The sequence below is a fragment of the Acomys minous genome (genome assembly GCF_964271855.1).
Source record: "Acomys minous genome assembly, chromosome: 6".
Classification (NCBI taxonomy): Eukaryota; Metazoa; Chordata; class Mammalia; order Rodentia; family Muridae; genus Acomys; species Acomys minous.
Genome location: NC_140487.1, coordinates 103,788,726 through 103,813,551, shown reverse-complemented (window position 1 = coordinate 103,813,551; position 24,826 = coordinate 103,788,726). Strand labels below are relative to the sequence as shown.

The 24,826-nt window shown below is 49.1% G+C and overlaps 1 protein-coding gene across 2 annotated transcripts in view; it reads left to right on the top strand.

Annotated features, from left to right (window-relative positions):
* LOC311599591 (uncharacterized protein C1orf94) overlaps window positions 1-23,446 on the top strand; it is a 43,526-nt gene extending 20,080 nt beyond the window's left edge. The window contains exons 2-8 of one of the 2 annotated variants that reach the window (XM_084785613.1): window positions 657-1,345; window positions 5,143-5,403; window positions 5,676-5,840; window positions 6,711-6,883; window positions 12,301-12,378; window positions 15,441-15,637; window positions 23,023-23,446. In XM_084785613.1, the coding sequence (XP_084641739.1) occupies window positions 657-1,345; window positions 5,143-5,403; window positions 5,676-5,840; window positions 6,711-6,883; window positions 12,301-12,378; window positions 15,441-15,637; window positions 23,023-23,098 (1,639 nt within the window). In that variant the 3' untranslated portion in view covers window positions 23,099-23,446. The remainder of the gene's footprint in view (window positions 1-656; window positions 1,346-5,142; window positions 5,404-5,675; window positions 5,841-6,710; window positions 6,884-12,300; window positions 12,379-15,440; window positions 15,638-23,022) is intronic. The other variant, XM_084785614.1, reaches the window with a different exon arrangement.
* The last annotated feature ends 1,380 nt before the right edge of the window (window positions 23,447-24,826 follow it).

Genomic DNA, 24,826 nt, shown 5'->3' with positions numbered 1-24,826 from the left:
GCAAGGGTAGATACCGGTATACAGATGGTCACACTGTGGAATCCAGGATTCATGGTCTGGTCAGACTGTGAGCCTGAGCTATGCAGACATAGTCAAGGATGGGTCTACGGCCCTTGTGATGGAGTATCCGGGGTATTCAAACACCCCCGTCACGATACTCCTGGGAATCACACAAGGGTATCAGATTACCTGAGATGCTGAATAACGTGTCCAGGGTCACACAGATGAGAAGTGACCGAGCTAGGTGTGAGCCTTACTGTACACTTCACCATCCAGCAAGAGGGAGGGACTGGCTGTATATTATTCCTGGGGACTCCTGAGCAGGCTCTACAACTCGCAGCCAGCCCCTTTGCTGTGCACAAATTTCCCCAGGAAATGACCTCTCTGGTGTCTGTTGCCTTAGGTCCCAAGGAAGGAGGGATGGATATTCTCAGCACATTGGCCTACAGGGTGATGCTGAGTCCTACTAGTAGTTGGTTTTGTGTCCTCCTGGCCCATCTTCCTGAGAAAGCAACAGGTGCTCATATTAGGAAACGTGTTTTCAGCAGGTTATGAGTCCATCTTCTTTCCCTCGGGCCCGTGTCCTGCTGGCAGAGCCACTGGCTTGGTGAGCTGGTGAGCGTGTTGACTCTAGGGTGTCTTTGAACCTTCCGCAGGGCTTTGGAGCTGAGTGGTGGCAAGGATGAAATCTCCCTGTTGGTGGAGCAGGAGTTCTTGAGCCTCACCAAAGAACATCTCATCTTGGTCCAAGATGGCTCTGGGGAGCTTGCAACACCTATTGTCACTCCTCAGGGGACCCGGGAGCTGGCTCCCTGCTTTCTCATGCCTCCTCTCGGGACAGACAGCACTGAATTTGCAGGATCCTCCGGAATGGCTGGTGACAAGCTCCAGGAGCAGGAGCTGTCCATGCCTATCATCAGTAGCAGGCAGGACTCCGATTCTGCCGTGTCTGCAGTCACGGGTATCCTTCATGCCGCCAAGGTCAAGAGTATCAGGGAGACTAAGGACAAGGGCCACAGCACGGGTGCCTCTAATTCAGAGATCAGCAAACTCCTGGCCCAGTTCCCGCTGAAGTCTACTGAAATGTCCAAGGTCCCCGACAACAAGATGATGCTGGAAGAGACCAAGGTCATTAAGGACTTCCTGCAGAATAGCATCTTCAATGGCTCTGGACCCCGAGAGCCCATGGGGCTGGGCCCGTTCCTGCTGTTGCCACCCCCGCCTCCTCCTGCGCTCCCCGACAAGCTCCCCGAGTTCTCTCCTCCGAAGAGGCAGCTCCCGGTGTTTGCCAAGATCTGCTCCAAGACGGAGGCTGACCCTGCCCTTGAGGGCCACCACTGGATTGGTGAGTGGGACTGGGAACAGAGAAGTGAGGGGGGGACTTTCAGGGAGGAGAGTCCGGCTCAGGGAGCTGGCCAAGGACATGATACATCTTTGTGCAAAGCTAAACAATGCAGCACGCCCTGTATGTGTGCTCCAGCTCGAGTGTGTGTGTGTGTGTGTGTGTGTGTGTGTGTGTGTGTGTGTATTTGGGGATATATGAATGTGTGGATGAATACACATATGTACATGTCTGAAGGCCAGAGGTGATTTCAAGTGGCTTTCTCTGCCGCTCTCCATCTTATTTCTTGAGACAGGCTCTTTCAAGGTCATGTAGCCAAAGTGCCTGGCCAGTGAGCCCCCAGGATCCCAACTCTGCCTAGCACTAGGGTTAGAGACAGGACCCATCGCACCTAGCTCTTTACACAGATGCAGGGAGTCCAAAACCAGGTTCTCAGGCAGGTATGACAAGCATGTCACTAACTGGGCCATCTCTCCTGGCCCCGGAAGACGTGTCATTTCTGACTTTACTAGGTACCCAGAGCATGCTGGAAGAAGTATCCACCTTATCAGAAAAGATCCCAGCCTGGGGGCCTAGGCTGGGAGAGAAAATTGATTGGCAGGCCCTCTAGTCATCAGGACTGGTCCACCCTCTCTCTAGGGCGTAAGTGATCCAGGCACAGTTCAAACTGCTGGTCCTGGATTTGTTCTTGGGGACTCTAGAGGCTTGGATAAGTATGTTTTCAACATTTGAATAGGGACTCTAGCCTTTGCAGGAAACTCATTCCGTCCCGGTGCTCCCTGCCCATCTCTGGGATTCCACATTGTGTATGCTCACACTGGATTGCAGAGCGATTGGCCCACAGTCTCCAGTCTCTAGGAGAATAGATTACACTCATGGTGACCAAGAGAAAGGTCACCTCCAGGCTGAAGGGTGATGGCTAACTGACAGTGTCTGTCTGGGGAGGGCCCACACCACTTCTCTGACAACAAGAACAAGGTTACCTTCCTGAGCGTTTCTATGTTCTGGAGCACTTGAGGGACCTCAGGAAATCAGAGCTGAGGTGACAAGCTAGACTCAGTGCCTGGCAGGTCTGGAGGAGTCCCACGGTGGGAGAGGCTTGAGCCACCCTGTCCTTCTAGAGGGGCCCCTTCATGTTGCTTGATGAATGGACTGCAGAGGTGTCTTGTCCACTTCTCTTCCCTGTACTCACAAAGTGCCTTTGTGTACTTTCTGTGGGCAACTTATGACAGAGGGATCTTTGTACAGGGTGAGTGCACTCAATAGAGAAAGCACAGGGGTGGCACAGCTGAAGGTGCTTCTGTGTGTATATTGGTGAGTGTGCTAGTTGTGTGTGTGTTTATATAGTTAAGAGGCAGAGGAAAAACAGGTGAGGGAGGAAGGGAGAGAGAGAGAGACAGAGAGAGAGAGAGACAGAGAGAGAGAGAGAGAAGAGAAGAAAGGAAGGAAGGAAGGAAGGAAGGAAGGAAGGGATAGAGACACAGAGACAGACAGACAGACAGACAGAGGGAGAGGGATAGAGAGTGCCCAGATGTCAGGCAGGTCTTGCAGATGTTCAAGGGACTGACTGTAGTCAGTGAGAGGCTGCAAATATGCCAGTCTCTGGGGGGGAAAATGACTATTATTAGTGGGTATGTTATTTCAGCATTCTAGCTGGGGGCTAAACTCAGCAACCAGAGGAACTCCTGGAAGAGACTCTGGGGACATGTTCTGCTAAAAATGTCATAGTCTCCTAAATTGGCCCTGGCTAGAGCAGCGCTTCCCTTTGCCGGGAAGGTAAGGTCCAGGCCAATGCAGAGCCCCTCAGGCCTGCTGGGATAGATGGTAGGGGCTCCGTGATATGGTGGGAGCGAGTCCACTACCATCGGTAACACTGAAGCACAGATCCTCGGGTCCGGCTACTGCCACACTTCCCAGATGCCTGCAGTGTGCCCAGAGCAGCACATAGCCATCCGGCTGTATAGATGGGCCTCTCAGCGAAGCTCCACGAAGGTGCCCAGAGACAGTCATTCTGAGGAAGGACTGAGGGGCAGAGCGCAAAGCCCGCTTTCTGCTTCTAACAGAAATGCCTTAACAGTAATTATGTCCATATATGCCTGAGTATATCTCCAGATTATATAGTAGGTAATATACGTGTGTACACATTTATAAACCTGCCTTCCTATTTCTTGGTTCCAGGAACTCTTCAAATACCCAATCCAAAGATGCTCAAGAACATTAACACATAATGGCATACAACCCCCGCACTCCTTCCTACACACTGCAAATCATCTACAGCTGACTAGCGGTGCCTAATCCCATGTCAATGCTCTGTAAATAGTGGTTACAGCGTGTTGTTTAGGGAATAATGGCAAGAAATCCTGTATGGGTTCAGCGAGGACACAGTGCTTGCTTAGGATGTTTTGCATCCCCTATCTCCCCCTTACACCATTTTTGAAAACAAAGAGTTACAGCAGTGAAGGGAATGTGGGTGAAAGCGCTGACGATGTGCCGCAGGTGTCAGAGTGTCCTTTTGAGGGGGATGGATGCTCAGTGTTTCTCAGGGGCCTATGGAGTACCTTCTGGACACTCCAGTCAACTATAATGACTCACTTTGCCCCTCTGATGTTTCCTGGCATTTGTCTGTAGCTGCCCAGGTCTGTAACACCTTCCTGATAACCTCAAATAAGTCTTGCTAAATCTTCCTTCCTTCTGGGTTGAAGGACCCTCTCAGACAGATGAGATCTTGGCCAGTACCTTCTCCCATGTCGTCTCTTTGTCACCTCACAGTGCCCATCTGCCTTTCCTGGAGCTATTTCTGGGCACATCTCCCTCTTCCTTGTGTGAGCTCCTGCAGGGCAGTCTAGCTCTGACTCACGGCTGTGGCACCGGTACTCAGGGCAAGGCCTGGTGCTGATGGGAGAGCTGAATGGCCAGTGAGAATCACAGTGGAGGTGAAGTCCACGATGAGGGACTAAAGAGCATGACTCAGACTGTGTGTCCTGCAGGGATGTGTGTCTCTTAGCTAAGCCATGTGCTTCCATGTGGCCAAACCACATCCAAGCTACCTTCACAACCTTAGCCTGGCTCTATGGATGGGAAAAGGGGAAGGAAGAGAAGGACGGAAAAGCAGTGGGAAAAGCAAGAGAAGAAAGGAGGGAGGGAGAAAAGAGTGAAAATGAATGGCCAGGCATGGTGGTGCACGCCTTTAATCTCAGAATTCAGGATGCAAAGACAAGCAGATCTCTGTGACCTTGAGGCTATCCAGGTCTACATGGTGAGTTGAGGTCAACCTCAGCTACACAGTGAGGCCCCGTCTAAGAAAAAAAGAAGAAAAAGATATGGGTATATGGATAATAGGTGGATCAATAAATGGATAGATGATGGATGGATGGGTGGTTGGATGGGTGGATAGATGGATAGATGGGTGGATGGATGGATAGATGGGTGGATGGATGGATGGATGGGTGGGTGGATGGATAGATGAATAAATGGATAAGTGGTTGGCTAGATAAACCAATGAACAGATGAATGGACAGATGAGTGAATGGAAAAATGGATCAGGGTAGATGGCTGAGTGGGTAGGCGAATGGATCAATAGGCAGATGCAGGAGTAGACAGGTGGATGGAGAGATGGCTGTATCAGGCAAGAATGTCAGAATGGGCCACAATCAGAGCAGACTTCAGCATGAACCCAGGGATACACCTGACTGAGACCCAGTGCCTAGTGTGGCCTAGACCTCAGTATGAAGCAAGAGCTACAAGAAAGTAATTTTAAAAAAAAAGTTTTTGCCTTTGACTCAGTCTCCCTCCTTCTGTAGAACGAACCCCTGGCACTAAAGAGCTGGCCAAAGGTCGAGAGAGCTTCTTTCTTAGCCAGTGGCCCCAGAGCCGGAAGGACGCGTATGGTGAGGAGGGTCACAGTGACTCAGTGGGCACCATCTCCATGACTCTGCCAAGCAAGAAGCCCGTGTGGCCAGCTGAGAAGAACCTGCTCTATGAGTTCTTTGGGGCCACCAAGAACCCCAGTGGGCAGCTGAGGCTTCGAAGCAAGGTGGATATGGATGGGCTGGATGTGAAATGTAAGTGAATCTTCCCTGGGTGGGTACCTGAAAACCCTCATGGGCCCAGGCAGGGGTACCTCAGCCTGTCGTGGGCGAGTCTTTTCCCCCTTGGGTGTCAGGAGTTTTAAACTCCATAAGAAGGAGGAAATGATTTTCTCCCAGCATCCCCTAAGGGAATCTAACTGCTGGAGGAATGTAATTGGTTTTCAGAAATCCCGGGGGTACACACAAAAACTGATGTGGTACATGCCTCCAACCTGAGACGTATTACAGCTTCTCGGTTTGCCCAGGCTACAGAGAAATCCATGCTTCGATTTATTTCCACAATGAGATTATTTGTGACCTGGCCTGGCTTCCTCTCCTTTGCCCTACCTACAACTGTGTCAGTCATGAAGTCAAAACCCTTTTCCAAACACAAAGAAACAACAACAACAACAACAAGAGATGCTGGGAAGGTGGGTAGGTTCTGATTCCACAGCCCATGGATGTTTCTGTCAGGGGAAGAATTCATACTTGTACACAATACCAATTAAACTCAACCTCATGCTTAAAAACCTCAGTATTAAGTTATCTTGCACCGATCTATTTCATGTTTTTAAATACTCAGCTTTGAGAGCTAGAGATGGCTCTGTGGGTGAGAGTGCTTACTTCTCTTCCAAGGGACTGGACTTTGGTTCCCTAGCACCCATTCTGGGCAACTCACAAGGATCCATAACTCCAGCTCCAGGGGATCTGACACCCATGCAGATCACACACACACACACACACACACACACACACACACACACACACACACACAAAACACACACATGCACATCGGATATGCACACACGCCTGCATGCACATACACATGAAGAAAAAGAAAATCAACCTTTAAAATATTTGGAAAACCATCCCCAAATGCAGAGACAACAAGCCGCACAGTTTTTAGTGTCGCTGAGCATCCATCCCTGGTTGGGTGGATTTAATCATTTAGGGGGTGGAACCCTTTGCAACAGCTTTTGCACTTGTTTGTATAACGCTGGAATTTGCTTTTGCACGTAGGTGGAATACAGCCTGAGCAATGTGGTTTATTGCATACCTTGCTCACCAGCCTCATTTGCCAGTGAGTGATGGGGAGAGAAGCCAGCCCTTACAAATGAGCCAGCGCTACACTAATGATTGGTTCCTGGAGTTAGAAATCTCCTGGACTTGGAAGGACCCTCTGAGAACTTAAAGGACCTGGTCCCTGAGAATAGGCAGCCCTGGGTAGTTATAGTACAGAAGGCATCTAGCCTCTCCCCACTACAGGCACTGAGATGCTCGCCCTCTGCTGTGACTTGCAGTTAACCCACCTACAACAGTGCCCGACAAGAACATCAAGTATGCTGGGAATGTTTTTGCCCCACGCTTCACCACAGCCTTGACCTCAACCACGCTGAACCAGCCTCTCTGGCTCAATCTCAACTGTCCACCTCTGCCAGTGTTTTCCAGCCACTCCACCTTCCCGCACTATCAGGTAAGCAAGAGGCTGTGGCTTCCCCAAGAACCTTGGGACTCCCCAAGAATGCCATCCCTAACCATAAGTTACATGAGGATGAGAGATGACATTGCTAACCTGTGGACCTCTGCTGCTATTTTCATTGTGGTTATACTGACTCACTACTTGGTATACACACACACACACACACACACACACACACAAACACACACACACATATGTGCTCACACACATGTATACCACACACGCACACATGCTCTTGGGAATCCTAGCTGAAATAGAATTAGAAGTCCCACACAAAGGAACTGTGAAGAATTTGTAGCAGGGTTTGAAATTTTACTCACGGAGCTTATTTATGCAGGGAAAATGTAGTTTCTTCATTTTGTCCATTTAACTTAATATCCCTTAAGAGCCGTGGCCCGCTTGGTAGAAGGAAGAGAGAATCAAATAAATGTCCACTCTAGTTTAAGCCTTTGTCCGATCCAATAACTTAACAGTCCCCTTAGGTAGTGCTCTGTGTTTTCAGGAGAGGCACTTAGCATCAAAGATTTCCCCATCTTCTGTTCCCACTGCTGGCTCTTCTCCATCATGTCATGTAGTTCCTCTAGGAAGCACGGGGTCTCTGACCTGTGAATCCAGGGCTTTGGCCATTTGCTGGCCTGGCCCAGGGTAGGCAAGTCTGGAAAATGGAAATGGAGAAGAAATTTGTGTCACACTCAACATGTCATCCTCCATGTTCACTCTGCTCAGAGCCAGTGCCATTTCTTTGTTTCCAACAGAGCAAGAAGCATATGGCCTAGACATCCTAGGCAAGCAGGGAGCCTATCTAGTCTGAAGACTCCCTCAGCTGATGCCCTTCCAGCTTCATCTTGAAAGAGCTGAACAAAGACCGGTTTCTGTTTTGATTTCAACTTTTTCAGAAAAAAAAAAAAAAAAAGATTTAGCTCTGCTTCCCTGCCCTCCACAGGTACAAAACGCCTTGCAATTCATGGTGAGGTGTAGGTGAGGTGGAGATTGTCCAAGGGAAATCACAAGGCATCATCTTCACATTAGTAATAACATCTTCACACAGTCTCGAGAGAAGCATCTGGGTCATTAATTCATGGCTTCCTTCACTGGCGTTTTCAGCCTCCTGCAATTTGAGGCTTGCCTAATCCCCATTCATTTATTCACCTACTCACTGACCAACCCATTCTTATTTATTTATTCATCTTCTTAAGTAATTTTAAAGACCTCTGCTCTGCGCTCACCGTAGGCTGAGCACTGTGCTGGGTGAAGGCACCCAAAGGTGGTGAAGAGGCTTGGAGTCCAGTGTAAGTTCAGGGGTAAATCAAAATCCACGGGGAAGACACTCAGCCTCAGAATCAGAAACAACTGTATACTTCTCCATGTTTGGAAGTCACTCTTGCTGAATGCATGCACACAGTTCATGATGTCAGGCTGCATTGTAATGCTTCGTTGGCCTGGCTTTTTTTTGAGCAAGGTTTGGCCATACTTTCTGAGCATAAAGTCTGTCCTGTGTCTTCAGAGACACTGGTGTTCATATTGTGGGGCTGACTGTGACCTTTCTAGAGAAGGAGGGAAATGGAGTCAGTGCCTCTGGATGGCAGAGATCTAGAAGCAGAAAGTTCTTTCTTGTAGATCAAATTACAGAGTTTTCTATAACACGCACTAGAAGTTCAGCTCAGTCTAGTGTCTCAGACAGATGCATCCCCAGGCTCATTCTGAAACTTTCTCTGACTGCTGCTCATTCTGGCCTTTCTGCTTTATGTATCCATCTCTCCGTCCACTTGACTACTCATCCATATTCATCTATTTATCTATCCTTACCTATTCGTCCATCCATTTACCCATCCACCCACCCACCCATCCATCCATCCATCCATCCATCCATCTGTCTGTTCACTCATCATTCATTCATTCCATCCATCCATCTACCTACCCCATCTATCCATCCATCCATTCCATTCCATTCATCCATCTGTATACCCATCAATCTACCCATTCACCCACCTATCCTTCCATCAATCCATTTACCCATCCACCCACCCACCTATCCATTTACTCATTCATCAGTCCACTCATCCGTTCCATCCATCCATCCATCCATCCATCAGCTTTTTCTAAAACATGGTACCCTGGCCCTCCTAGAAGGACCTCCAGGATTCTGTGAACAATTCAGGCATAAATGGGCTCAGTTGAAGTTGGCCTTCAAGGAACCGATCCTCTCAGGTGGTGGCTAAAGACAGCATTTCTATCTTCTCGTGGCATCTCGGATTCTCCTAGTACTTGCTTGGAGACAACTGATCAGGAGGCCTGCTACAGTAGAGAGACGGCAGGTCTGGAAGCCAGAAGATGAGTGAGAGAGTTCTGCAACATCTGCACTGTGTGGCCTTGAGCAAGTTCCTTAACTGTCCCGGTTGGTCTGTAGGACAGCCGGGCTTATCATAATTACAGCAGCAGCAGAGACTGCTTGGGTTGTAAGGATTAATTGAGCCCATGCATAAGGAGGGACTCTCAAAATCCCCAGTGTGACACAGATGTTCATTTCATTAATATTCAGTTATGGTCCTCTAAGAAAAGGGGGCGAGGGAGTTCAGTAGACCTTGAGGGGGCAGAGAGAGAACAGAGGACTGGTCTATCATGATCTCTTCCACACAGGGCCTAAGGAGTAAAGATGAGGCCCCTGAATCCAATTTACTCAGAGCTCCACGGTGGAGAGACCGAGAGATAGGAAGACAGGGTCCCCTACACAAAGCGTGGGCATCTCCAGATGAAGGAAGGACTCTGAGTGGGGGAAAGGCCACGGCTCCAAGTGAAGAGGAGTGAATGCTTATCTGCCCTAATTTGCTCATGATTTTATAAAGCTGCAATTCTAACAACCGCAAAGGCCTCTAGAGTCAGGCAGTCTTTCTCATACTAATGAATGCAGCAACATCTCTTACAGGGGGTAGGGCAGGGCAACTGTATGCCCTCCATAGGCCATAGCATGGCCCTGTACAGAACAGGTGGCGTTGGCGGAGGGCTGCCTGGTGTTTGCAGCCCTAGAAGAGGTGGCAGTTAGGCAAGTTAATGGAGTTGGAAGGAAACAGCAGTAGAAGGGCCCTTAGCACCCCACCCAGAGGCCGTGCAGCTCACTGGGGGGCCTGGAATGAGCAAGCTCATTCCTTTGGCAGGACTCCTCTGCCCAGGTTCACTGCAGGGTATGGTTGTAGGGACCGGGCTGTATCATGGTAGTGACAGAGGTTGCCCTGGTTGCAGAATTTCTTTGTTTGTTTAATTAATTAATTCACTTCACATCCCAGTCACAGCCCCTTCCTTCCCTCTTCTTCCATCTCCTCTCCCCTACCCCTCAGAAAAGGGAGACCCCCCCCAACTCACCTCAGCACATCAAGTCACATCAAGACTGAGTGCATCTTCTTCCTTGGTGGCCTGGCAAGACAGCACCAGAGGGGAGTGACAGAAAAGCATGCAGCAGAGTCCTTGTCAGAGCTTCAGAGCTGGTTGCAGAACTTTAAGCAACAGGGCATGAAAGGATTGGCTTTGGGTCAGGGCTGGTGAAAGTGGGCGGGGCCACGACAGGAAGGTCTCAAGGGTCACTGTTTAGTAACAGAGGATGGGCAGGGCTCTCTGATGGGATGTGTCCTTCTGGAATCTTGGGAGACCTGGAGGCTGAAACAGGAAGGGGATTTTGGGAGGCTTCTGTGCTGTCTCTACATCAGAGATCGTGAAGCCCGTCCCAAGGAGCTGAGGACAGCACCAGGAGCATGGTGTCCACCATTAGCAGTTTGGTGATTGCCACAAACCAAGCCTGAAGACAGGAAGCACTTTGGGATGAGGAATGCTCTGGGAAGATGTCCCAGGCTGAGAGGAGCACTGGGCTTTGAGCATCATTCTAGGACCCTCATCAGTCCAGAGTGTCCAGTCTCTTAGCTTCTCAGGGCCATGTTGGATGAAGAAGAATTGCCTCGAGTCACACATAAAACCTAAGGGTGTACAACCCATGACCCATGGGCTGCAAGAGCAAACATGTCTACTTTACATGACGTTGTGACAAGACACTGTCATCTATGAGGTTCATGCCGTAGGTCATGCTATCAAGTTACACACTGGTTGCACACCAGTCTTAGAATATTGTTTTAAGTAAGGTTATAATTTTATATTAGGCTGCATTCGTAGCTATCCTGGTCCCCATATGGTCTGAAGGGCTGGACACCCTGGTGATGTAGGTAATGACTGGGTGGACATTTGGAGAGGCCATGGGTTAGCCCACCCTTTGTAACATTTTTGCTAGGTGTGTGTGTGTGTGTGTGTGTGTGTGTGTGTGTGTGTGTGTGTGTGTGTGTGTCTTGTGTCTATATGAACACAAAGATCTCCTAGCCTTAATCAGAGTTGTGAATAAAATTTCCATTCCTTCGGGCTAAGCTGCTGGAGCTTCTGGAGGGAGGGGCCCGTGGGGGATGATGGACAGACCTAACATTTACAGAGTCCTTACTATGTGTCCAGGTGCTTCCTCAGCTCTTTCCTGGCATTCCTTCATTTATCCTCCTGCTTACCCTCATTCACTGTGAGTTACAGAGACACGCGGGCCCATAACAGCAGAAGCCCAAATGTGCACGCACAGGGGCACAGTTGCACATCTGTGCACAGAGTCACAGCTGGCTGGACCCAGGTCCCTACACGTGCAGATATACTTGAACATGGATTTATCAACAAGGAGCACAGAAGTGTGGGGACACCTCACGTGGTAGGTGAGAATAGGCTTAGGGAAAGGCCATGGTGGGCGAGGAGACAGCTTGGTTCGTAAAAAGCGCTTGCCTTGCAAGCTTGAGAGCCTGGGTTTAACCCACCAGAATTCAAATGTCAAAAGCCGGGCATTGTGAAGCAGGGTTGAAATCCTAGTCCTGGGGAGGCAGAGACAGAAAGATAGTTGGGGATTATGGGCCAGCCAACAGTCTACCCCATGAGCCTCAGGCCAGTGAGAGACCTTGTCTTAAGAAAACAGAGAGGGCAGCACAGGAGATGACAGCACAGGAAACGACACAGGAAGTTCACCCCTGCTCTCTCTATGTGTGTGTAGAATGTGACCCTGGCCACTCTGTCTCTTGAGGGCAGGGGAAAGACTCTTAGAAAGGTGGAGTAGCTTTCTCGGAGATGCATCAGCCTCTGAAAGGCTCTCGAAAGAAGCTTTGGAGCCTGTTGAAAGGGGGATTTCCATGTGGCCCGAGCAGAACTGGCCCCAGCCTGATCCAGTCAGCCTAGGCAACTTCTTCGAGTCGATCATCTGGGGGGTAAAGGGGGGAGGGGGGAAGAGGGGGGAGGATCAGCCTCGGATGTAGATGCAGGCCTGTGAACAGGATGCTGAGGTATATCGCTTCCAGGCTCAGGCTAGGGACCCTCACCCAGCATCAGGGACCTTTTCTCTTTCTCCTTAGGGCCTGTACCCACAACGGTCAACAAGGATGCCCTACCAGCAGCCCGTGCACCCCCCACTGGGGTGCTACTCTCGACAGGTGAGTAGGTGCCTCCCCCTCCAACACCTGGGCTCCATGAAGGTCTCTAGGTCAGAAAGCTATCTGTCCCTTCATCCTTCCATACCCAGTGGTCACCATCACTGACGTAAGAGGACACACATATATGTCAAGGCGCTGAATCACAGACCAGTGGTGCCACATATCAGAGGACACATAACAGAGTCCTTAGTGCATGATAATTGCACACCTTTCCCAACGGCTTCTACACTAATTTATCCGTCTCAGACACCGTATAATGCATGCTATCGATGGGGAAACAAAGACATAAAGAGATTAGGCCATAACATTAACGGAGAAGTGTAGGTTTGCCGTGACAACCTGTAGCCTCAATGACTCAGGGACTTTGAGGAAGGCTTCAGTTCTTGCCCGTGAGTCTCTGCGTTGGCTGAGCTGGTGTGTGGAAGAGAGTGAGGTCTAGTCTCCTTTCTCTTTCGGGGTCAAAGGTGAAGATGCAGGACCTGTTGTTCCTCTCTCATAGGGTGACAGAGGCACATAAAGATAAGAGGAAAATGCACAGTGCTTCCAGAAGCCTCAACTCCTTGAATGGTGATGTCCACACACTTTGAGCTGCCCAGAGCTAACCCCACAGCTCTGCCCAGCAAGTGTGGGCCAAAGAACCATCTTTATGCTATGTGATCTGGCTAGTTCCCAGAAAAGGCACTCAGTTTGATTTGGATCTCAAATAAATATTGAATGCCATTTTTAATAGAAGTAAATCTTAAATATTGCACAAGAAATATTTATGTTAAAAATGCCTTCATAGTTTATTTGCAGTTCGGATTCAACTGGTGTCCTGTAGTTTTATTTGTTTGCTGAATGCAGTAGTATGAATCACACAGGCACTTTCGTTACAAATGCCTCCTAGCTCTTAACTCAGAAGCTGAACGGAGGCCTGGTCCTGGCAGCCTCATGCTTTTTGCCACCGTGATGGCCACCTCTCATAGATAAATACACAAAAGTACAATATCAGAATGATGTGGCAGAGGCAGTAACATACCCACATAGAGAGAGGCAGGCGGGAAATAGTGGGCTGGGAAGATGTCTCGCTGGATAAAGTGCTTGCCTTCCAAGCACGAGGATTGGAGTTTGGACTCCTAGAAGCCATGTATAGCCAGGTGCAGTAGCACACATCTGTAATCCCAGTGTGCCTATGACATGATGAGAGATGGAGACAAGCTCGTGGACCAGCTCGTCTGGCATATGCAGCCATGAACAGCAAAAGACGCTGTTTCAAAACAAGGTGAAAGGTGAGGACTGACATACTAGGTTGTTCTCTGACCTCCACATATGTACTGTGGTGCATGTGCCTGCACATACACACACACACACACACACACACACACACACACACACACGAGAAATACATGCAGTTATTCACATGCTCCCAAACTGCTTGAGCCAGGCTGTATGCTCACACAGACTCACTGACCAACATGGAAGCAGGCTCAAAAGGTAATGCGTCTTGGGGCAGAGATGGGATGTGAGGACAGCCATTTAGACTGGGGACACACAGGAGCCTGAAGACAAGCATCCCAGGTTCCCAGGTGGCCCTTGCATCATCTCACACACAGGGCCATGGCCAGGCCACAACTTCAATTCCAGTTTCTCCTACCTCACGCCTTCCCGGGGAGTCCCAGCCTTTTTCTGAAAACCTCATCTCGGAGTTGGCATATGCTAGTATGTTCTGGAAGGTAGAGATGGGCCCATATGTGAAAACAACCTTGGTCAGAACCTATATCATTAGGAATTAGAGCCTCCTTCATCCTAACTGGGATGGGAAAATCTGTCTCAGGAATCCCAGGCTCCCCCACTTAGAAACAGCAACACCTCCTTTTGGCTCAAAGAGTACTTTCAGGCAATTATGGGTGTGTATATATTTGAATGATGTAGTATAAAACATGATAAGAATTTTAAGGACTGAGGCCACCGCTGTGTATTGGTTTCTTCCGTATCCTTCTAGGGACATTTATTTATATAAGATTTTTCAGAGCAAGGGAATCATTCTCGGAACATTGTTCTGTGCTTTTGTAAGAAATGAATGTATTTAAAGGTGGTTTCCAGAGCAGCAAATGTAATGGCTTTGATCAGCCCCATGGAATCATGGGCATATCCTTAGACAAGGCTGCCGTGAACTCTGGGACTTGCCCTTTAAAGACTAGTCTCAGGGCCAAACACTTGCCACTGTGGAGATCCTGGATATTTCCTGTTATGGCCCCCACAGGGTCTGTCCTAGGAGATGTCCTCCTCTGTCCTCTCCATGAGCTCTTGGGACACTTGTCCTTTACAGGAATTCCAGTTCAGCAGCACCCCGACTTTAGCTCCTCTATCTCAACAGTTCTCAACTTGTGGGTCCTGACCCCTTAGAGGGAAGGGGGCATCCAAAGACCCTTTTACGGGTGTCGCCTAAGACCATCAGAAAACACAAATTTTTTATACTATGATTTATAACAGTATCAGTATGACAATTATGAAGTGGCAACAAAAATAATTTTGTGGTTGGGGGCCACCACAGCATGAGGAAGTGTATTAAATGGGCACAGCATCAGGGAGGTTGAGAACCACCGCTGGAGCTGGATTTCAATTGCTTGGTAACTACAACTGGTCCTCACAGCAGCGACCTGCTCTTCCCTGGCATGGGTTTCTACTGGCTGGGGTCGTCTGGTGATCACAGTCGGCTGAGGTCCTAATGCAGAAGCCAGTACTGTGCATCGCAGCAGGTAGACTCTCTTTGACAGTTAAAACTGAACAAGGAGCTTGGAGGTGGGGGATGGGGGGTGATGCTTGACCGAAAGGCAGGGAAGACAGGAGAGAGTGTTGAAATGATATTGCTATGTACCAATGTGCCCCCCTCCTTTATTTTTATCAACTGACCCTCCCCACACAGAGTAGACAGTGTTTTCCCAGTTTACAGATTAGGAGTTTGAGGCTCAGATACACAAAGCAAATAAGGGGCACATAGATTGATAGGTAGCAGCTGGGGTTAGGGTTTGGGTTAGGGGGGGTTGTTGAACTTGACCCCCTCTAGTCTCTCTATCCTGCAGGTGACACCATACAATCCACAGCAGATGGGACAGCAAATTTTCCGCTCTTCCTATGCCCCCCTGATGAGCTACATCCCCTTCATCCAGCCCAACTATCCGTATCCTCAGAGGACACCCCAAAAGCTGCCCGCCAACCCCCGAGACCCTCCCCCGATGGCAGGAGACGGGCCTCCATACCTCTTCCCCCAGGGATATGGGTAAGTCCTCCACCATGGTGGGGGTGGGGAGATGACCTGCGTCTAGACGGCTGTCACAGAGGGCAGGTGAATAGGGTGGGGCTTCACAGAGCCTTTCTTGGTATATGTGTCCTGTGACTGTAATGGTGGTGGTGGAGTGTATCTTTGTGCCTGTGCCCAGTGTCAATGAGGACGTGGAGGGAACCGATGTGGAGCTGAGCTTGGGCTGGGGCCTTTTGAGGGTCCTTTGCAGGCTGCCACCTACAGGCTAGTTGTAGAACTGCAGCTGCCCAATCAGAATCAAGTGGGCGCTCTACAGATTGCATGGGTGCTGCAAGTCACTGATGATGCCCTGTCATTACCATATAATGATTTGCAAAGAATATGGTCAGCTAACCTATGTAGGTCTCCTATCCCCTTCCTGGATGCATCTGGAGTCCTTGCCAGGCTAATCTTTAAGCATCCCCTGGACTTCTGGCAGGTCCCCAGGAAGGATTTTTTCACAGCTTAGCCACCAAAACCTCCTAAATGGTAGAAATGTCTGGTATTTCCTGGGCTTGTGTGTGGGCTCAGCTGCAGACCTACTAACACGAACTGGGCAGTGAAGCTGAGAATTCCTCTTGGATTGTGCATTGTGTGAAGTAGCACAGTTGTGTTTGTTTTTAACAAGCAGCCACTTACTCCAACAAAACAAATCCTCAGCTTACACTTGTGACCCAAGGCAAGAGGCATCATGCTACTCCTGGGGACCTCAGAATCCTAGGCAGACCATGGGGCATGTGTACCCCCAATTGGAGAAGCTCAGGTTCTAGGTTAGGATAAAACTTTCAAGGGTGACATTGATTCCTGCACCCCCCCCCCAACCCCTCACGGTGTCCAGCAGACACCCTTTCACCGCCTGACCCACTGCACGCCCTCAGAGTCTCACTCTTTGAATCTCCCATCTCCCTTAATGTCTCGTGAAAAGGGATCGATGTTTCAAAGAGGTTTTGATAGTCAGATCTGTTTGGGGAAAACTGTGAGAAACAAAGACAAGCAGATTTCCTAACGGTTGGAACTCTCAGATCATTTAATTGCCTGGGGTACTTGGAGAATGTTCAAGAAGGTGGTCGATGGTGGTATTTGACTATGATATCCGTGCCTCCTTCTTACGCCTTTCCTTTCTCCTCTACTTCCTCCTTTTTCTCTTCCCTCCTTTCCCTTACCCCTCGTCCCCGTCCTCAGCAGGTCATGCTGAACCTCCCTCACCATCATCACCACACCCTAGAAAGTACTGTGTTAATTCACAGGGTTAAGGCAAACTTAAAGGGGACTCATAGATAATGCGTCATACTTCTTACCTTCAAAAAGCAGAGGGCTCAAGGCTAAGGACACAGCTCAGCCATTAAGACCACTTACTGCTCTTGCAGAGGACCCAGGCGTGGTTCCCAGTACCCAGCATCCAGAAGCTCGCAACCACCTGTAATTCTGGTCCCGGGGTGGGGGTGGGGGACGCAATGTCCTCTTCTAGCCTCTGCAGGCACCCTGTCCCCCAACAGATGGCATATCTAAACTCATGCAGACACACATACATGCACATAAAGAAAGTGAGGACTGACACGGCTGGATGACACATGCTCTGGTAAAGTGAAGACCATGTGGCCCCAAGGCCTGAAGCAGGCCTTGTGTGTGTGTGTGTGTGTGTGTGTGTGTGTGTGTGTGTGTGTGTGTTGCGGGGTGGTGTCCCAGTGAGTGGCTAGAGGAGGCAGTCTGGAAAGGGGAATCAGGCCCTGCAGTGGGAAGGGGCACGGCATTCACTTAAATGTTCCCCTTTAGCTCTTGATTTGGAGTGCCAGGAGTTGAATGCAGATCCTCACTCCCGTTAAGCAAGTGACTTACTGTTTCATTATGTTCCCAGCCTGGAAGGAGCAAGACAAGCTGCAGGCCTGGGGACCGAGGGATGTATGGTTTGGAGGATTAGGTTTATTCCTGGAAAAGGTGGAAAACAGGATTGGAAAGGGAGGTTGGGATTGGATTATTCAAGCCTATTTTGGCTGGTAGGCCAGTGGATCTAAAAAAAAGGCCTGTGAGCATCCGAGTGAACCCAGGGGCCTAGGGGAGAGAAAAGGAGACAAGGCGTAGTCGGGAGGTTTCAACAAGAGGTCATCTATTAGCTTCCTGGTGGGGAGGGTGAGTGAGACTGCCAAGGGACACAGAGAACCATCCGTCCGCAGGCAGGCACCCTCATTTTACTGCCTATGATTATTCAAGGGACAAACTGGCTTGCTGGCTGTCCAGGGAGCAAGGGGAGCTGTAAGCACAAAGGGTGCCTGGTCTTTGTGTGTGTGTTTGGGGAGATAGTGGGGGGGTGGAGAAGGCACAAGAAGGGGCAGCCCAAGAAGTAGGCACATGACTGAGAAGAGGAGGAGCCACTGGAAACAAAGGAGAGAGATGAGTAAGGGAAGATGGTTAGTGGAGGATAATGATGCCTCAGAAAGCTGGAGAAACCAGGAGGATGGGAACAGAGACAGGTGCCACCCTTACATCCCTAAAAAGGATGATTTGTTCATTTGAAAAAAGGCTAATTGATGGAGCTGGGGGAATGGCTTAGTAGGTAAAATGTTTGCTATGCAAGCATGCAGACCTGATGCTGATCCCCAGAATTTTCATAGAAATTTTTTCATAGAAAAAGGACATGGTGGCAAACCCTTGTAATCCCAGTGCTATGAAGGCAGGGACAGGTGGGTCTCACTGAAGCTCACTGGCTAGCCAGCCTAGTCTAAGGGGTGATCTCCAGAATCTCAAAGAACAAGAGGGATGGTTCCTGAAGAAAGACCCCGAAGTTACCTTCTGGTATCTATATACTTGAGCACAGGCATGTTCATGCATCTTCAGGCATGTGTACACACACACACACACACACACACACACACACACCCCAATCTGATTTATCTCTGGGCTTGTGGCACGAGCCTGTAATCCCAACACTTGGGAAATGAAGTAGGGAGATGTTCAGTTTGAAGCCAGCCTCGGCTAACATGGTGAGATGCTATCTCAAACAAAACAGAATAAACTGGCTGGAACAATTTCTGTGCCTCAAACTGTTCATGGTAATGTGAATTGGCGTGAAGAAGACATACAGAGTACCTTCTTCTCTCACTCCTCCCCTTCCTCTTCCTCCTCCTTTAAACAAGGTCTCAGTATGCTACCTAGAGCTGGCCTTGAATTCACAGCCATCCTCCTGTCTCGGCATTCTGTGTGCTGGGAGTAAAGGCATGAACCACCACACTGGCAAGGAAGGCTTTCTTAACCATGGTCATGTCTGTGTATGAGAGACAAGTGCGCTGCCAGGATTAGACATGCAGAGGCCCCTGTGTGGCTGGAGTCCAAGGGGATGGCAAGAGAGTGGGTGGAATAGAATTCAGAGAAGCAGCCAGGGCTGAGCAGGCTGGGGCTGGTTAGTAAGGCCGGAATTTTGAGAGCAGCGGGATGGCATGGAGTGCTTTGAACTGGGGAAGCGCACGCTCTCATTTCCTGCATGGAGCTGGTCATGTTGTCCAAGATACGAAGAATGAATGGGCAATGGAGGTGGGGGCTGATGCAGGGGGTCATGAGACAGATGCTGATGGTGGAGAGAAAGGCAGTTCCTGTGAAAAAAGGGACATGTGAACCAATCTAGGATGTTCCTTTTCTTAGCAGAATCAGTCAGACTTGATCATGGTGGATCATGGATTGACCATGGTTGCATATGGCATGAGGACCAGGGATGAGGGTGAGCAGGCTGCTGGTGGTGGTGGTGCTGGGGGCAGCACAAGTCTCAGGCTTCTGATCTGTGCACTGGATGACCGGCAAATGGCTAGGTTGCAATGACCAGAGCAAGGCTTCTTATCGGTGGGTTCAGTCCTGGACACTGAGCTTGTTAAACAGCGTCAGTTACTTTGTCTTGCTGTGACAAAACATCATGGCCAGGAGCAAAGCACAGAAGGAAGATTTATTTGGGTTTATGGTTCCAGAGGGATACAAGTCTATCTTGGAGGGGAGGGGTGGCAACCAACAGCAGGCATAGAGGCAGGGGCAGGAAGTGAGGAGCTCACATTTTGAACCACAGCATGAAACAGAGAGAGCAAGCAAACTAGATGTCAGGAGAGGCCTTGCATCCTCAAAGCCTGCCCCCGAGGGGGACAGCACTTCTATTTATTTATTTATTTATTTTTAAGGATTTATTTATTTACTATGTATACAGTATTCTGCCTGCAGGTCAGAAGAGGGCACCAGATCTCATTATAGATGGTTGTGAGCCACCATGTGGCTGCTGGGAATTGAACTCAGGACCTCTGGAAGAGCAGACAGTGCTCTTAACCTCTGAGCCATCTCTCCAGGCCCCAGGACAACACTTCTTAAGTGTCCCCAAACAGTGTCACCAACTGGGGACTGAGTGCTCAAATGCCTGAGACACTGGGGGGGAGGGAACATTTCTTATTCAAATACTCACAGACAGATGAGCGGAACTACGGACAGACAGGTAGATGCAGGATCCTGGAGCTTAGGGGCAAGGTTGAGGCAATGAATTTGGGGGTCACTAGAATATAGATGACATATGAAATCATGGGACAGAATGAATTACAAGGGAGTGCACATGAGTAGTGGAGACCCAAAGACCCAGCCCTGGGGCCTCCAGCAAATGGGAGGTGCTGGAAGGGGCAAACCGGACAGGAAAATCTGTGTATGTGTGTGTGTATGTTTGTCTGAGTGTGTGTGTGTGTGTGTGTGTGAGAGAGAGAGAGAGAGAGAGAGAGAGAGAGAGAGAGAGAGAGGATACTCAGGTTTAAAAAAAAGGAAGCCATGTGCAGGAAGTAATTCTACAGGCAAGCACAAAGGAGCCAGGATCAGAGTGGGGAAATGAAAGCCAGGTACTATGAGAGCCAACATGGGGGAACTCTGGGTAATATGGTTATTGAGAAACTTATGAAACCGAGAATGAGACAAGACCTGATGAGGCTGGATCAGGCAAGGGAAGACGTATCCGTGGAAGTAGGTGCCTCGTTTGGTCTGGAAGATAGGGAGGCAGTGTCATCAGACGCAGAGGAAGCAAGAGCTGAGAGGGGATGCCGTGAGAGAGGAAGGAAAGGGGCCCCATCGTCTCAGAAGAGGAGGAAAGCCCTTCAGTCCCTCTGCCCAGTTGATTTGCCTTCCCCATCGGGGATGACTACCACACAGTTTATCCTTCACACAATAAAATAGTAAGGGTGAGCATTGACTGGGGCATGAGTAATACTCACTCTGGGGACAGTATTACATCAGCTGTCTCAGGTAAGTCAGGACGCGCGCTCACCAAACTCTAGGCCAGCACCCTCAACCTGTGGGTCGCAACCCCTTTGAGGGTCAAACAACCCTTTCACGGGGTCGCTTAAGACCATCAGAAAGCACAGATGTTTGCATTACAATTTGCAACAGTAGCAAAATTACATTTATGAAGTAGCAGCAAAAATAATTTTATGTCACCACAACATGAGGGATTGTATTATAGGGATGGTGGCAACACTAGGAAACTTGGGAACCACTGCTAGGAGTGAATGTAGCTCCTCCCCCCTCCTCCCGCCTCTCTCCCCTCCTCAAGTCCACACACACACTGCTTTTCCCCCTAGCCCTGTGTTCATGCTGTCTGGACCATAACCTTGGCAGTTGACCTGATTATAAGTGATCAACCCAGAGAAGCTGGGGCAGTGATCAGATATGAGAGACAACATGGTTAATTTGTTACTGATAATCGTTGTTACTGTTCCAGCTTTTATTTTTATAAATCAGATTTAAAAAACAACAACAACAGGATACCTTACAATAGCATCACTTCTTTTCTTCCAGTGCTGGGGATTTAACCCAGGGCCCTTCCACATGCCAGATAAACACTCTACCACCAAGGCATACCTCAGCCTTTGTTTTTATGAGACAAGGTCTAGTGAGACAGACCTGGCCTCAAATGTGTGATCTTCCTATATCTTTCTCCCAAGCTCTGGGAGAACAGGCACATACCATGCTACCATCACTTTCAACATTGTTTTCATCTTATGCATATGAGTTTTGCCTGCATGTATGTCTGTACACTGTGTGTGCAGTGCCCAAGGAGGTCAGAAGAGGGTATCCGATCCTCTGGGACCAGAGTTAGAGATGGCTGTGAGCCATCATGTGGGTGTAGGGAATCAAACCTGGGTCCTCTGGATGAGCAGCCCATGCTCTTAAGTGCTGAGCCTTCTCTCCAGCCCCTCCAGTACGATTTTTTAAAAAAGGGGAACAGAAGTGTGGTTTCCACAGATGATTTGCCTATTAGGGATGTGCTGTCAGGCCCTGGGTTTGGGTGCTGAGCAACCAGGTACTACTATCTCTTCTGTCCTGGAACTTCTTTTAGTGAGAAGGAAATAGAGTATTACACAAATCTTAGCTGGTCCATGGACTGTCCCAACTAGGAGCCACAGATGGTATAAGCAGCTGAGGCCATTAACTGCAGCGGTTTGCTTCTGCAGCTCCCTCTCTCCCGCATCCCTCCCACCTTGCTGTTTCTCCGTTTTATGGGAGAGTGGCTTGAAGGTGACTCGCTTTTGTAATTTGCATCTGCCCATCGGAAAGGCAGCTGAGAAGCCCTGGATTAGACTAAATCTAGCCGTTTGCTCTGCGGCAATTTGTATTAAGCTCTAGCTCTGTTCGAAATGTGACAGGAGATGGGTGAAGAAATTGCAGTCAGATCCCAGAAGTCTGTGCTAGTTGATCAGTCTGAAGAGGTCAGGGGAGGCTTCATGGAGGAGACGGCCTTTTAACTCTGTTTTGAAGTCGGCATACAAGTGTGCTAGTAAAGAAATCAGAGCGGTGTGTGGATTTCTGCTCTTTGAAGCGGAGGCACACGTCTTCTCTGCTCTTTCTTCCCCAAGGGTCACACAGCATGCCAGGCACTCACACAGTGGTGTTGCAAGGTTACTTCTCTGAGGAGTGTTGAGATTAAGGGAGACTGACTTAGTGAGGCTGAGTCGGGGAAGGTGTACCGGTGTCAGCTGCCAGGACGGGCCCAGTTTTCTAAGACGTTGTGGCCTTCTCTAACACATTTGCTCCTCTAAGACAGATAGGTGCTCAGCTCCAGTAACTTCTTTGTGGCCCCTTCATGAAGGCAGCAGGGACGGACTCTAGACATTGTCCTATGTGCTTCCTGTAGCTCCCTGCACCGCCATAGTAGGGAACTCAGCTCTTCCTTTTCCTTTAACTGTGTCATTTGTGTTTGACTTGTCCAGAGCCAAAGACTTTGTATGATGCTAAAGCTTTCAGCCTCCAAGCCCATCCCAGACGCCTAACCTTTGATGGCCACAAAATCAATAGATTATTTCTTTCTGGGCTCTCTGGGAACACCACACTTCATCACAGTATCCATCGCCTCTCTCTTCCAGGTTCAACTCGGTGCCCAGCGGCCCGCCGATGAACAGCCCCTATTTTTCCTCCAGTGGGAATGGCATACGCTTTTAGACATCTCTCTCTGCCGGGCTCCCACCTCTCTTTACCCTCGGATCAGGGCTAACGGTTCTGGAATTCTGGATTCTGCAACAGCTTGGTGTGAAGTTTGGAAAGCCAAGGTTCCAACCAGGTGGCCGACAGAAAACAGCAAGACCAGATTCACCTACTGACCAACACTCACCTGCATAGCCCCGCCCCCCCCCACTCACAGCGCACACCGCAGATGCACCCCCATTTGTAAGACCACACAGGCACCTGTGTTTAGCTAACATGACTGGTTTTAGTTTTTGTTGTTGTTGGTAAGATAGAAAGTAAGACACTTAATTTAGAACGTTTATATTTTATGATAAAACTATGAGCTGCTTGAACTCGAGTGTGCCTGTTCATTTATTTGCTGTGCCCTTTGTCATCCTTACTGCTTGTTTTCCTCCTCTGAGCCTCGGTGTTTTTTCAGACACAGAGTGGGGCCTTGAGAGTGTTGGTATCTACACGAGGGACATCAGGGGTCAAAAGCCTGAGCACTTATATCTTTTCTCAAGTGATTTACTTCTTCCCCAGTATCCCAGATCCTGCATCACTACAATGGGAATTACACACACACACACACACACACACACACACACACACACACACACACACACACAAAACAAAAAAACAAACAAACAAACCACTGTCCTCTGTGGTCTGTCACAGGTAGAAAGTCTCTCTTGGGCACAGTATTGGCGTAGGACAGTTTCAAAATGCATTTTAAGGGCTGGCAGGATGGCTCAGCTTTCGAAAGATGCTTTTGAGCCTGATGACCGGAGTTCTATCCCTGGGACACAGTTGGAAGGAGAGACAACTGATTCCTAGGAGTTGCCCTCTGATCTTTGTACATGTGTGTGCACACACATACATGCGTGCGTGTGCACACAAACATACACACACACACACACACAAACACACTCATGCCTGTGCACATGCTCACAAAACAAATTATGGAACAAAAATCGATCTAAAATGTGACAGACTATTCAACCTTGAAGTGTCAACCTCGAAATCAGTGTCAACTCTGCACCGAACAATAGTGTCTTTGACCGTGTCCTGTTGGATTCTGACCAATGACTTGAATGACAACACTGAGAGTCACCTTTATGTAACATTTATGGAGGATACACTATAGATATGGGCAGCAGTGTGAGTTGGCTCTCTAGGTCTACATTTATGGCAAGGCATCACCAATCAACTGCAGGATCTTATTCCCTAGAGGCTGTCCAGAGCTGAAGAACCGTTTTCCCCAATGGTGCTACAAGCAGCTATTATCAACCAGGGCTGGTGTGTGACATGAAATCCCTGTGTGCTGCCTTTTTAATGCATGTTATCAAGATGAAGTTAAACAGGGGTTGTTAATGTCAGGATGCCCCGTTGGTCCATACACATAGATGGACCTCCACTATTGCCTCTATAATGCTCTCATCAACAATGCTGGGTACCTGGAAGCTGAACTCTGCACTGAGAGGTGGGTCTGAAGGACATTAGGCACTCTACCCTAGTGCCACCAGCAATGACAGGCCGAGGGTCTGATAGGCATCGGTGTCTTGGGATGGACTTACACCACAGAACTCTTACTCTTGTCCTCATAGTATGATGTCACTAGACTCACTGGCCTTACCCTTTGGATTCTGGAAAGTAATTTCTCCCCTCGGTTTCCCTTAAGACTAATGCCTCATCTTTCTCCATGGTCTAAAGTTTGGGGTTCCT